We start from the raw sequence: 13,845 nt of genomic DNA, 5'->3' as shown, positions 1-13,845 counted from the left end.
ACCACAGGAGGAAAAGCGTAACGTTCTAGCAGCGGGCAGCTGCGGCGGTGGCTGCGCTGGCCGGGCAGGCGCATCTGATCTGGAGGGGGAGCCCAGGGCGGGGGGCGGGGGCAGGGGGAGGGCCCGAGCACCCCCAACTAAGAAGGGGGCGGGACCAAGGCCGAATCCCCGCCCCCTCCTATGCCCCCTCCCCCTCCCCCTAGAGGAGGAAGCTGCAGCCCTCCACGGGGCGGGTCCGGCCCCAGATCTGACCAGAGCTCTGGGCCCCCCTCCCCTGCCCTTTCCCCGGAGCCTCCGGGTGTACCCCGGAGCCCGGGAGCCCAGTGCGGCCCAGCCCGCCCCTCGAGAGCCCCGCCATGAGGTGAGAGACACTAGGGCGGGGTCTGGAAGCCGGGAGACTTTGGTAGGGAGGGTGCCTTGGGCCTGGGGACCCAGCCGGGATCCAGGGAGGCCGCCTCCTCAGCCCTGTGGCGGGTTATGGGGAGGGAGAAAGAGGGTTGTGGGAACCCAGGTCTCTGGGTAAGGAAGGGAATGGGAGGCGAGGGGCGGACCCCCTTTCTCCCTCGCTACGGGAAGTATTTTTTGGGATACCCCCCTTAACCAACCCTCCGTAACTTTTGGAAAGACTCCCCCTGAACCCTGTAGTTCTCGAGACTGGGCGGGGGAGGGGAGAGGGGTGTGGTGTCCAGGGACTCCTTGTGAAAAGGAAGGATGATGGCCAGACCGTTGCCCCTTCCCGTTCCAGTAGTCTTTCTCCAGTGAGGTTCCGATTGTTTCTTCCACTGTCCTGTTTCCAGGAGTTCCGAGATCCGTTAACCACACAGTGGTTTTTGGTTTGGTTTGGTTTTTTGAGAGGGAGCAAGTTTTTTCTGGGGATCCCTCAAAAGGAAGCTGACACCTTGTGCCTCCCCCCAGCCCCCCGCCAATTTAGGTGGTGAATGATGCTCTCTTGCCTCTCCCTCCAATTTTAGCGTATCCTGGTCAGTCTCTAACCACCTCCGCCTTCCCAAATGTGGGAATTCCAAAACCTCACCTTTGCTTATAAGCCTGTGAGGAGAGTGAGATGCCCTGGGGGAAGGGAAGGATCAGAACTCCAACCACCCCTTTGGCCTTTAGAGACCAAACCCCATCACGCTTTAATGTCCTTCTCTGTTTTGCGGACGAGTCCCAGTTTATGCACTGGGAAGTCTGTGCCCTGTCCCCAGGGGCGCTGAGCCCCAACTTTTCTGGGGTGCGATCCTTGAGTCCTGACATCAGGACTGTTGAAGCTCTTAATTCTTAACTGTTCCTACTGTTTAGCGAAAGCTTAGATACACCCTTGGAGCTGGGGTGAGCATTACCCGTCTCCACCCCCGTCTCCCCCACCCCACACCTGAGTTTCCCGGAGGGAGGAGGTCTCTTGTTTATATTCCCCTTCCGCTATATCTTGAGGGGAGGGGGCGTTAGGGAGGTTATTCAGTGGGGTAGTCAGCTTTTTCCCAGAGTCTCCGCCCCTGACCCCTCCCCCAGTTGCCCCTGGAAAGGAAACCAACAGCTGGAGAGATGGAGGAGGGGCAGGGGCGGCTTTTGTCTCCTGAGACTCACCTGTCCAAGAGGGAGGGATTCTGAACCCATGTTCATTGTTCAGGGTGGGGTGAAGGGGGAAGGGAGAGGGCACCTGGCGGGGGGGGGGGGGGTGCTGCACACCGGCGCGGGGTCTAGATGCTATGGGGTTGGTTTTATAGGTATATTATGTGTAACAGGGAAAATAAAGTGACAGGCCCCTCGCCAAAGAGATCTCTCGACTTACAACTCTTGCTTATGAGAGCGCCACCCTCCTGGAGTGCCGAGAAGACAGATTCCTGAGCTAGGGAGAGAGATGTTGAGGAGCGGGTCCTTTTCCAATCTACTGGGGGCCGCTGCTACAATGCTATCGCTTTTTCTCTCAGCCCAGGGATTTCCAGACATCCCCCCACCCCTCCCTCCGCCAGCACTGGGGTTCAAACCCTAGAATTTAGCTCCAAGTGGCTTTAACCCCTGACAGGCCACAGTCCCACACCAGCTCTGCTGCAATTTAATTCATTAACCTCCTGTTAATTTCCTGAGGCTGTGGGGTTAATCTGGAGACAGGGGAGGGATGGAAGGGAATTTCCTCCCTCCCATCCCCCCCCCCCCAGCTGTGGCCGGAAGTATGTGTGGGATAGTGGGGCAGTTTGACTATGATACCAATTTCCTTCAGTTTCACCACTTTCCGGGGCAAGGGGGTTGAAAGCGGGGGAGGGGGGGGGCGTCAGCTGAGGCGTGGGGATATGGGGGGGACTGGAAGCAGGAAAGGCTTTGTCGAACGTTCTAAACGTTCTAGCAGTCACATTCTATCAACCTATTTCCCGTTTGTTCTAATTGTCTTATGTTCTAGGGTTCACAGGCTCAAATTCGAATCATTCTAGAGGTCTAATCACCTCTCCATCCCTTGTCCCAACTTCCAGATCCCAGGGGGAGGGGGAAGAGATAACGAGGGAAAGTTGGGGGTTAAGACCCTGGCATCAACGGTAGGTAAGGGGATTCAGAATGCCCCCGGAGAGGCTATGGGCGAGAGGATTAGTACCTCTAATTGGCCAGGATCCGGGACAACCGGGCTGGGCAGCTCCCCCTCCTTGCACCAGTAAGACAGAAACATTTCCCCTTCCCCCCTCCCCCTTTTAGAGTTCGGTCCTGGCTCCTTATAAGTCTCCATTCAGCCTTCCTTCCTTCATTGGAGGCAGGGGAGGAGCTCGGGACCCCTCCCCTTTCCATTCCCCGCCCTACCTCCTGCCCCAGGTCCCTCCTCCTCCCCCCTTTTCCGGTCCCCGGTACTAGGGAGGTGGAGAGGGTTGAAGAGAAGGCGGATGTCCGAGTCTCTGCCTCCCCGTGCGCCCCGCGCCCCTCACCCCGCCCTCCAGCTCCTGGAGACCGTAAAAGGCTAGGGCTAAGGCTGTCCTCCCCCTTCCACCCGGCTTCCCTAGCTTGACCTCCCCCTCCCCTCAGTCCATGGCCTGAAAATGAAGGTGTTGCTCAGAAGCCTTAGAGAGTAACAGAACGCTGACCTATTCCCAACACCATTTTGCAGATGCGCAAACTAAGGCCCACATAGTCTAAGGGACTTGCCCAAAGTCATAGGGAGCCAGAAGCAGAGATGAAGCTTGAAACTAGGCTAATAATGATTAGAGAGGCCCGTTGGTGTCAAGGAGCCCAGGACACAGAAGCATCCTGTGACGTCTGCCACTTAAGCAAATCGCTGTTTCTTGGTCTCTCGCGTCTGCAAAGATCGGATTGGCTCAAATGCCCTCTAAGGATGTGATGCTCTGATGCGCAGAGACCCATCTTATTCGTGTTCTCCCTTCCTCCCTACCCAGCTTCGTCCATAGATTCCAGGCTCCTTGTCACCTCCGTGGGAGGGGAGAAAACACTAGCTTTTGATAGACCTGGGTTGGAATCCCAGCTACAAGAGCTCTGTCACCTTGGGCAAGTGGTTTAACTGCTGTGAGTCTCAGTGCTCCTCACCTGCGTAACAAGGGTAATCAACCCTCAGACCACCAGCTTCACTGGGGTCCCGGTGAGGAAAGCTCACCTAGTCAAACGGAGCTTTGGGGAAATTGTAGCTGCTGTTACTTCAAGAAACTGGGCGTGGCTTAGGGCCTCCAACTTCCTGGGGGATATTTGAGGGGGAGGGTAACAGGATGGAAAGTCACGAGGTGAGTTTCTCAGTCAGGTTTGAGTGCCTACTGGCTGGCTTCATCGAGCTCAGGGAGATTGGTTACAGGGCAATTACCGGGAGAGGGGCTTTCCAGCATGGGAAATTTCCTTCTCTTTGAGCTTATATGTCTAAGAGCCTCCCAGTCACTGAATGTTGGATTCTAATTCTTCATATCTCGGAGCTGGACAGGATGTGGGGCCCATCTAGTTCAAACTTGTTCCTCATGTAGGAATTCCATCTCCAATGTGATCTGTCCAAGTGATCAGCTACCTTCTGCCCGGATGCTTCCACCTCCATATGGGAAGGGCTTTAGAATGAGAAGACAAAGCATTAGGAGATGGATTACAGACCCAGAGCTGGAAGGAATCTCAAAGGCCAGCTAGTGTAACCCCTTGGTTTTTACTGAGACCCAGAGAAGTTAAATGACCTTACCCTAGGGTCACATTGTAGGCATCAGAACCTAGCCAGGTCTTCTGACTCCAAAGCTAGCAATTGGGCTACGGGGTGGGGGGGAGAAGGAGGGAGGGAGAAGAGAGACAGAGAGAGGAGAGAGAAGAGAGAGGGGGGAGAGAGGAGGAAAATGGTGGAGGGAAAGAGAAGGAGAAAGAGGGAAGGAGAAAAAGAGAGGGGAGGGGAGAGAGAAGGAGGAAGGAGAAGAAAGAGAGAGTCAGAGGAGGGGATGGAGAGAGGAGAAGGGTAGAAGATCTAGATTGGAAAGCCAGGGCCATTGAGTTCATTTGATGCGACTCTGTCATTTTAGAGGTGAAAAATTGGTGGCTGACGTTGTCTAGTTATCCACAAATCCTAGGCTCTTTAAAGCCTAATAAGTCTCAGGGAGATAGTGTTGTACAGACGAGTCAAAGGACCTGGGTTCAAATGTGTAACTTATTGGCTATGTGACCCTGGACAAGTCACCTCATCTCTTTAGGTCTTGGTATTATTTGCAAAATGAAGGAGATGGAGTCTTCTAAATTGGATTCTAAACCTACCCCCTTGTACAGAGAGAGAAACTGAGGTCCCAAGAGACTCACAGTGAGTCCTGCAAATCTAGGGTTAGAACCCAGGTCTCTTAACAACCAGCTCTTTCATTCCACAAACATTTTTTAAATGTTCCACATGTGTAACAGTCCTGTGCCTGGCTGTGGAAGACACACAGAGTTTAGATAATCCCTGCCCCTTACTGCCCTAGTAGAACTTATAGTCTATTGGGGTAATAGATAACTACACCATACAATATGACATAGTAAACATATTGGAGGGAGGGAGGGAGAGAGAGAGAGAGAGAGGAGAGAGGGAGAGAAAGAGACAGAGAGGAGAGAGACAGAGGAGACACACAGAGAGAAAGACACAGGAGAGAAGAGACAGAGAGAAGAGACAGACAAAGAGAGAGAGAGAAGAGGAGAGGAGAGGAAAGAGAGGGGGCCTATGTGAGGCCTGAGGGGGAAGATCATTACCAACCAGGGGGATGAGGAAAACTGGAGGAAATGCCATCTGAGTTGCGACTGAAAGGTTGAGGGAAGGCATTCATGGCATGGAGAACAGCCTGAGCAGGGAACTCTAGGAGAGCATAGGGTGTGTTCCTGAGACAGGGTGGATCAATATGGCATTCTATGGAGTGCATAGAGGGAAGTAATCTGAGATGGAACGGGGATAGCAGGGGAGTGCCAGAGAGTGGAAAGCTTCCAGTGCCAGTCACTGGAGACTGGACTTGATTCCACACCAAAGATTTTAAGGCACAGGAGTGACAAGACCTGATCAATGCTTAAGAAAAGGCTAGGCCTTCATTCTGAGGAAAGATTCAAGGGGAGGGAGGGGAAGCAAGGAGACCTACCAGGACCCTCTTGAATTAGTCTGGGTGGCGAGGGGCGGGGGGAGGGGAGGCTATGTGGACAAGGGGACCAGCAGCGGGAAGAAAGGGAGGGAGGGATTGGAGGGATTGCTTGATGTATTGGAGCCAATGGAAAGAGAATGATCTTGGAGTCAGTTCAAGTACCCGATTTCTGCCCCTGGTGTTACAGTATGACTTTGGCCAGGTCTCTTTTCTCTGGGCCTAGACACTCCCTCCTAAAGCAAGGGGGTGGACTGGATCCCTGGGGCACCATTCAGCTCTGATGATCTGATCCACCACCATGGCGGCTTTGAGAGGTGCTGCAGCTCTGGGGATCTGTTTGCTCCCCTGTAAAATGGAACTAATGTGACAGATGCTACCTGCTTCACCTGGGATGCTGTGAAGCAAGTGCTGTGTAAACCTTAAAATGCTCAAGAGTTGTATGCTGTCATTATTTTTGAACCACAGAATGTCAGGGTTAGAAAGGAACCTTAGAACATGGAATGTTAGGGATGGGAGAGATCTTAGAATATGAAATGTCAGGGTTAGAAGTTACCTTAGAACGTGGAATGGGAGGGAGCTCAGAACTGAGCATGTCAGCTGGGAAGAAACTTAAAAACACACCAGGAGTCCCGAGGCTGAAGCTGGAACAGGGTGGGGCTCCAGTGTGTGTACCCCCTCCTCCCATTGAGGAAGAAGGGACGAAGGGCAGAGAGCAGGGTGGTGCCTGTGTTGTGCTAGGACCTGCCTTTACCCCAGTAGGCAGTGGGCGTGGGCTCCAGGTGTGGGCAGCCTGCCTGGCCCTCCCCTCGGTTCAGCCTTCCCTGAGCTGGCACTAGCCAACAGTGGGGGTGGGGGCAAACCCCTTGGGCCACACCAAGGCTCCTGGCTTTCTGGTGGGGGTGGATCTTCTTCCCCTCAGGCCTCACCTGTCTGAGGAGCACCTGGCATTCAAGTACAAATCTGGGGCCCTGAAGCCCTACTCCTTCTGACATCTGTTTGCAGCCTCTAGGCACCCCCCTGAGACCCAGGGACTCTGGGTAGGCTTGACCTCTTTTGGAGACATCCTCTCTCTCCTCTTTGGGGCTTGGAGAGCTGAAGAGGGGCTGAGGAAGCTTCATTTGAGCACAGAGAGGGAACACAGTCTCTGGCTGTATGCATATCGGAAAGAGTGGACTTCCCATGGCAGGGGAGGGGTGTCTGCCCCTTGGTATTTCACCTATTGGCTATTTCATCTTCCTGGGGCTCCCTTTTGCTCTCTGAGGTTTCTTATGACTGAACACTTTTTCGGCTTATGCCCACCTTCTGTCTTCCCCTTCTGTACCACACAAAAAAATGAGTCTCAGAGTTCTCCCCCACCCCATATCAGTATCACTCTCCCTCCAGAAACCCCTTGCCTCCCTACTTCCCCATATCATGGGGGATGGAACAGATAATGGGGTACTATAAGAGTCATCAGTTCCTTTAAGGCAAGAGAAGATATCTCCCATAATGCCCTGTGGGAAAGGAGGGTTCCATGGAATTCTGGGACTTGTAGTTTCTTTCTGGGACATGCAAGCTAGAGGGAGGGTCCTTTGGCATGATGACTTTGGGGCTCGGAACAAAGTCCTTCCCCTACCCCTATGGTGTGCCCGAGTTCCCTCCTTTGGGGTCTATTTGGAGTGTGGGGCAGAGGATGTCTTACAAATCATAGAACATCCAGTGACTATCGAATCTGACGCCCAAGTTGTACAATTTGGAGAAAATGAGGCACACTCCAGAGTCTTTGCCAGGAGAACCTCCAATAGGGTCAGAGAGAGTCAGACGCGACTCGACGACAAGAAACGAGACCCAAGGAAGTGAAGTGATCACTCAAGGCTGCCTTGCCCACTGGGCTTTCTCTCTATCGATCTGCTCCCTGGACTGGCCTCCTGTGTGACAGAGGAATTTCAGGAGTGCTCAGAGGTCTCTAGACCAGTGCGCTTGTTTCCCGGACTCAGGATCAGGCTCAGGAGGGCTCAGCTTCCCTGGCTCTCTTCTCCCAGGTCTGGTTCCTAGGCCGGGGCTCCTATGTGGACATCAGTTTGGAGAAAGAACCAGGGTTGCTGTAAAGTGATTCATCTCTTGCAGGCCACTGAGTCTGTTCCTCTTCCCCTCAGTGAGAACCTGCTCTGCTCCAGCAGGGCCACTGTGATGGTCTATGATGACATCAACAAGAAGTGGCTACCGGCTGGGACGGGGCCCCAGGCCGTAAGCAGAGTCCAGATCTACCACAATCCTAGCACCAATGCCTTCCGCGTCGTGGGCCGAAAGATGCAACCAGATCAGCAGGTGACTTCCACTGGGGAGCTGGGCCTCGGAGAAGAGTCTGGGCTCCCCTTGGGGAGCAGCGGGGCTAGCGGGGAACCTCCTCAGGCCCTGGCCTCCCTGTACCCCAACTTCCACTGGGGAGCTGGGCCTTGGAGAGGAATCTGAGCTCCCCTCGGGGAGCAGTCGGGCTAGCGGGGAACCTCCTCGGGCCCTGGTGTCTCTGTACCCTGACTTCCACTGAGGAGCTGGGCCTTGGAATAGAATGTGGGCTCCTCTGGGGGAGCAGCCGGGCTAGCAGAGAACCTCCTTGGCCCCTGGCCTCCCTGTACCCTGACTTCCACTGGGGAGCTAGGCCTTGGAGAACAATTTGGGCTCCCCTCAGGGAGCAACCAGGTCTCCCCTTAACTGAGTCCCTCCCCTACCAGGTTGTTATTAACTGTGCCATTGTCCGGGGTGTCAAGTACAACCGGGCTACGCCCAATTTCCACCAGTGGCGGGATGCCCGCCAGGTCTGGGGCCTCAACTTTGGCAGCAAAGAAGATGCCGCACAGTTTGCAGCAGGGATGGCTGATGCCCTGGAGGCCTTAGAAGGAGGTAAAAGGAGGGCGTTGGAATTCTGCAGCTGTATGGATCTAGAATGTTAATGACACACCTCCAAGTTTGCTAAGGCCCTTCGATGTCTAGAGAGGAGTGGGAAGGGAGGGCCAGTCATCAGATGGGCCTGTGACAGAGGATGGGTGGCCTGGTCAGAGATGACCCCTCTGGAGGTATGCCCTTAGAGGTGCACAATGCGCAGAAGTCCGGGGCAAGGTTTCAGAGGCAGAATGAAAATGACAGCCTCCTCACTCCTTGACTACACACAGCACCATGTTGCCTCTGGACAGTGTTACTCTCTGTTGTGGGCTCCCCAAGCTCTGCACCTGTATTATTCTCTGATTTCTCCCTGCCAGGCATAGGGTGGCATTTGGACCTGTGCTCAAAGCATTTAGAGTTATTAGGGACATGGGCCATCAACCATCAGTCTGATGTTGGGAAATGGAGGGATGTAGGCCCTAGAAAGGCTTGGAAGAGAGGCAGGTTTAGGGCCCAGAAGGAGGTCTTTGGGGTTCCAGAGCGAGATGTGGTTGGACAAGTACTCCAGAAGGAAAGGGCCAGGAATCTGGAGTCCACAAGTGGGGGGGGGGGTTTTGGGGGCCACTTGTGGAGATAATCTAAAGACTTAGGTTGATGCCCTCTCCCATAGGTGGGCCACCACCCCCTCCCCCTGCATCCTGGTCTGTCCAGAATGGACCCTCACCAGAAGAGGTGGAACAGCAGAGGAGGTAAATGTGCCCCCTCCCCACAGTTTCCTTCTCCTTTCATTTTTCCCCCTCCCTCTAAGCCCTATCCCTTGGGTGGGGGGGATGGGATCAGGATCTGCAGGGCCCCCTCCCATTTAATCCCCCTGATTTAATTGGAGGAAGTAATCGGCTTCAGGCCTCAGGTAAGAAGACTCTCAGTGGGTCTCCCCATCACCACCATGCCCCTTCTTTGACCTTGAAGAGGCCATGATGGAATTCAGGGGCACAGGGATGAGGTGAAGGCCCCCTCCCAACTCATTTCTGCCCTAATCTTCTCCCTGCTTTCCTGCAGGCAACAGCTAGAACACCTGGAGCAGGTGGAAAGAGAACGCAAGGTCTCCAATGCAGGTAAGGGCCCCCTGGGGAGGGAGGCTGAGACCCCAGCTCAGACTTCATCCCTGAGCCCCTGACGAGTCATCTCCCATCAGATGACCACATATCCTTTCAGCTCTGCTTTTTTCTCACTGACTCCCCAGTTCTGTCCCTTACCCTGCTTGGTCTCAACTTCCCCTTCTGTGAAATGGGCTTGAGCTGGTGCCTCCTACTCTGACATCCTGGGTTCCATGTTCTCAGTTTGAGAAGTTCCCCTTCTGCCTTCTGAGTCTCTACTCCTGCCCTCAACTCCCAAATATCTTTGTTTCTGTGTTTCAGGAGCCCCAGCTGCTGCCCCAGCTGGGGGGCCCCCACCCCCTCCAGGGCCCCCTCCTCCCCCTGGCCCACCCCCACCCCCTGGACTGCCCCCCTCAGGAGCAGGGCCTCCAGCCCCAGGTGGTGTGGGAGGCCCACCTCCAGCACCCCCACTGCCGTCTACCCAAGGCCCCAGTGGGGGAGGTGGGGGTGCCCCAGGCCTGGCTGCGGCCCTCGCGGGAGCCAAACTCAGGAAAGTCGGCAAGGTGAGATTGTGTGGGTGCCTCTGGGGTGGCTGACACGGCACCCGTACGAGGCCCGGGCTGTGACCCTGGGGTATGAGAATACTTGTCCCGCAGCCCTTCACTTCACAGTCTGGGGGGATGGAGCACAGAGAAGCTGAGGTCACTCCCAACGGGCCCTCTGACCTCTCCCTCTTCAGGATGAGTCCTCTGGGCCCCCTCCCGCCCCAAAGGCTGAGAGCACTCGGAGCACCGGGGGAGGACTGATGGAAGAAATGAGCGCCATGCTGGCCCGGAGGTGAGCCCTGGGCTGGGGCCCAGCACCCTGGTGGGAGAACTCGAGGCCACTGCCACTGTCTAATATTTCTGGAGAGCCTGTGTGCTGGGGTATTTGTGGGTAAACGGGCAAATGTGCCCTCTGGTTCCCAGCTCCACATTTAACCAAACCTCAGCCCCCAGAACAGAAAGGGGCCTTAAACCAGAAGAAATAAGACCTTCCAAGGAACCATAGAGACCACTGGTTCCAGTCCCTTTTTTGTCTGGGGGTGGGGGGGCCGGGCTGAGACCCAGAAAAGGGAAGAGCCAATCCCTTATTAATAGGGACAATGTAGAAAAGAGGAAGGAGGAGGAGATGCCGGGGAATCCTGCCTGCATGAGGTGGGGGGGGGGGGTGCTAGGACTCCTCAGGAATGGGGCCCTACACTCACACCCTGCCCCAATTCACTTCGGGCCACAGGAGGAAAGCAACTTTGATTGGGGAGAAGCCCCCGGCCAAGGACGAAGCTGCCAACGTGAGTGGAGTGGGGGGTTTCCTGTTCCCTATCTCCCAGGGCCTCCCCAACTCTCTGCCTCCAACTGTTCCCAAGCTGCCAAAAGGAGGGGAGGTGGCACCCTTCCCCGGCCCTGATTTTTTGGGAGGTTGGAAGCCTTGGGACCAGTGAAAAGGGACTGAGCCCCCTTTCCCCCTTCCCCAGCAGGAAGAAGCTGAACCAAGAATCCCCACGCACAATGGTGAGTTCACCTGGAGGAATTCCCAGGATGTTGTTCTGAGCTGGCTGCCTCTGGGGGAGGGGGTAAGGCCCTCCCTCCTAAGGACCTTCCAGACCTAACCTTTGTGTCCCCTTTCTTTCCCCTCCCCCTCCAGAGCCTGTTCGGAGACCATGGGAGAAGAACAGCACAACCCTACCTAGGTGGGTACAACCTCCCTGGGGGACAGGGGAGGTGGGGTAGCATGTGGGAAGGAGGGGCTTTGCCCTAGGCTGGCACTCAGAGGGACCTCAGTTCAAAGCCTGCCTTTGCCCTGGCATATGGATGATCTTGGAACAGTCTTTGGCCACTCAGGTTTCAGTGACAGGAGAGAGTTGGATGTGTTCATCTCTAAAGTTCTGCCCATCTACATTCTAGGATCCCTTCTAGAAGGCATGACTTAATCTCTGGCCCTTTCTGGGTCTTGGTTTTCTTATCTATAAAATGGAGGCATGGAGGAGAGGACCCCTAAGAGCCTTCCCAAGTCCACCAAGACTTCTACCCTAACTTCACCCCAGACAAGTGGCATGTGACTGCAAGGGGTCCCGTGGTGGGAGATGGGCAGCAGGGGAGGGCCAAGACACCAGAGCCAAGTCTCTACCCTGGGCCAACCAGCTCTCTGTCAGACACATCACATGGGTGCCTATCACTCTCTGGCCTTGGTTCACCACAAGGTCCAAGGAAGTGGGGATAGGTTTCTCTGGTTTCTATAAGGGCCAGTAAGCTGGACCCCATGTCAGTAGAGATCTGGGTTCAAATCCTGCCTCTCATATTGGCCAGCAAGTCCAGCCCCTTATTTTATAGGTGAGGACGCTGAGTCGGAGGGATGTTAAGTGACTCACTCCAGGTGATACAGATAGGTATAGGACTATAGTGGAAATCATGTCTTCTGACCAAGGGGCTAGAGGTCTTCTCACTGGACTTGAGTCTCAGTTTGCCAATCTGCAAACCCTCCCTGCAGATACCCAACGGTTATTGTGAGAAGTACAAGCGAAATGAAGTCTAAAAATGCTCTTTGTAGAAATAGCAGCTAGATTCCCAGGCCCCTTCCTGCTCTGATCTATGAACTCTATTTCTATGAACAATACTTCCAACCCCACCGCAAAACAAAACTGTCTAGCTGGGTCGTGCTAATTTGGTAGAAGTAATGTTCCTTTGGAGGGGGGATAATGTGGGTCAGCCCATCCTCCCAAACTCTATTTCTATTTCTGTACCTGTCCCTCAAACTCTTCCAGGATGAAGTCTTCCACATCAGCAGTGAGCTGTGAGACCCCTACCTCGACCCCCAGCACCCACGAGGAGTCTGATTTAGACAGGGTCAAACAGGTAGGGGAGAGGGGCTCAGGGGAGGCGTGACCTAGGATCCCAATATCTGGACCATCTCTGCTAACTGTCTAAGAGTGAATAAATGAAGGAGGGTGGGAGGAGCCTCCCTAAGTTCTAGCCTAAGCGCTCACTCCAACTCTGCCATTGTTTTGGGGAGAGCCTTGAGAATGTCCTCCCCCAGGATAAAGTCCAGCCAATGAGGGTTGGGGCCCTGGTTTGGGGGGCATTCTGATGCCCCCTTTTCCTGCCTCGCAGGAACTGCTGGAGGAGGTGCGGAAGGAGCTCCAGAAAGTGAAAGAGGAGATAATAGAAGGTGAGTGGCGGAGCTGAGGGAGAGGCTGGGGTTCCAAGGGCTCAGCACTGAAGTCAGAGGTCAGGAGGCGGTCCAGCCCCTGGCTACCCTGTGGCCTTCCCGGTAAAGTACTCTGACTGGCCAAGCTGCCTCTCTCCAGCCTCAGGTACTCTGTGGCTGGGTCCCCTCCGGCTTCTCCTCTCAGAAACACCCTTCTCTGTTCTCTCCTCCAGCTTTTGTCCAGGAGCTCCGGAAGCGGGGCTCTCCATGACCAGAGAGACCTGGGAACCGAGCCCTGCCCCAATCCCTCCTGCCTTGAGCTTTGGGATGAGCCGTTGAAGCCTCCTCCACATCATGGCCTTCAGCCCCCTTGAAAGACCCTAAGGAGATGGTGCCCCAGCCCTGCCATTCCCTCCTGGCATGCAGATTTGAGGCAGGGGGCTCCATGTCCCCCTTCTATCCTTGGTCCACTCCTCCTTTCATCCCCTTGGGGCTCCTTCCTCTGCTTGGGACATAGCAATCAGCTCCAAGAAGGAAAGAAGAGAGGGGAGATCATGTCTCCCCTTCTAGGAGCCCCTCTAAGGGCCCAATGTTCACTTTAATCCTTAGAAGCCTTCAATTTTTTTAAGAAAAAAAATATATATATATTTGTTTGGGAGGGAAAGGGGGGATTTTATTTGTTTTGATAAGGGTGGGGTCTTGGCAGTCTTAAATGCTGTAATCCTAGCTGTCCCCCTCTGGGGTTGTGGTTCTTCCAGGGGGTATAGGGAACCAGGACCTCTCCCCACTGCAGGGAACTCCCTTTCCCCTTCTCCCTCAAAATATTCCCCTTACCCCTTTTCTATAAGGAATTAAGATTCTATGATTCTATAAAATACTGTAACTTTTTTTGAAAAAAAATTTTTTTTTATTTGGGGTAGGCCTGGGTTTTGGAGCCACTCCCCTGGGTGGGAGAGTGAATGGAAGTGGAAAGCCCTCCTGGGAGACAGGGGGAATGTTCTCATCCCCTTCCCTATGTTGAAATGGACTCAGTTGGAATAAATCTACCCATTTTTTTTCTATCACACAACACACTCTCTTGGCCATGCGGTGTTTAGCAAGCTCTTGGTCTTTGGCAAATGTCCTGCCTGGGCCCTCACCTGCTTCCCCACCCATCCACCCCC

General features: G+C 54.5%; 1 protein-coding gene across 2 annotated transcripts; it reads left to right on the top strand.

Annotated features, from left to right (window-relative positions):
• The first annotated feature begins 201 nt into the window (after positions 1-201).
• On the top strand, positions 202-13,751 carry LOC118838449 (vasodilator stimulated phosphoprotein). Of its 2 annotated transcripts, none has more exons than XM_036745745.1 (13): positions 202-361; positions 7,679-7,850; positions 8,255-8,423; positions 9,073-9,151; positions 9,462-9,517; positions 9,821-10,062; positions 10,239-10,336; positions 10,775-10,829; positions 11,016-11,049; positions 11,183-11,228; positions 12,300-12,390; positions 12,646-12,703; positions 12,916-13,751. In XM_036745745.1, exons 1-13 carry the CDS (start codon positions 357-359, stop codon positions 12,951-12,953), a joined length of 1,143 nt encoding a protein of 380 aa, XP_036601640.1. In that variant the 5' UTR covers positions 202-356; the 3' UTR covers positions 12,954-13,751. The 2 variants fall into 2 exon arrangements, with proteins under 2 accessions (XP_036601640.1, XP_036601639.1); XM_036745744.1 differs by having other exon boundaries at positions 11,013-11,049; positions 12,916-13,582.
• Positions 13,752-13,845: the final 94 nt, after the last annotated feature.

This window comes from Trichosurus vulpecula, chromosome 2, assembly GCF_011100635.1.
Source record: "Trichosurus vulpecula isolate mTriVul1 chromosome 2, mTriVul1.pri, whole genome shotgun sequence".
Taxonomy (NCBI): domain Eukaryota; kingdom Metazoa; phylum Chordata; class Mammalia; order Diprotodontia; family Phalangeridae; genus Trichosurus; species Trichosurus vulpecula.
The sequence above is the reverse complement of the archived record's forward strand: the minus strand, read 5'-3'. Positions and strand labels throughout refer to the sequence as shown.

Bases quoted from the DNA above. Each gene is read 5' to 3' on its own strand.
- LOC118838449 (XM_036745744.1), top strand. The intron at 9,518-9,820 runs GTAAGGGCCCCC...TCTGTGTTTCAG, and splicing joins ACGCAAGGTCTCCAATGCAG to GAGCCCCAGCTGCTGCCCCA. The intron at 10,337-10,774 runs GTGAGCCCTGGG...TTCGGGCCACAG, and splicing joins AGCGCCATGCTGGCCCGGAG to GAGGAAAGCAACTTTGATTG.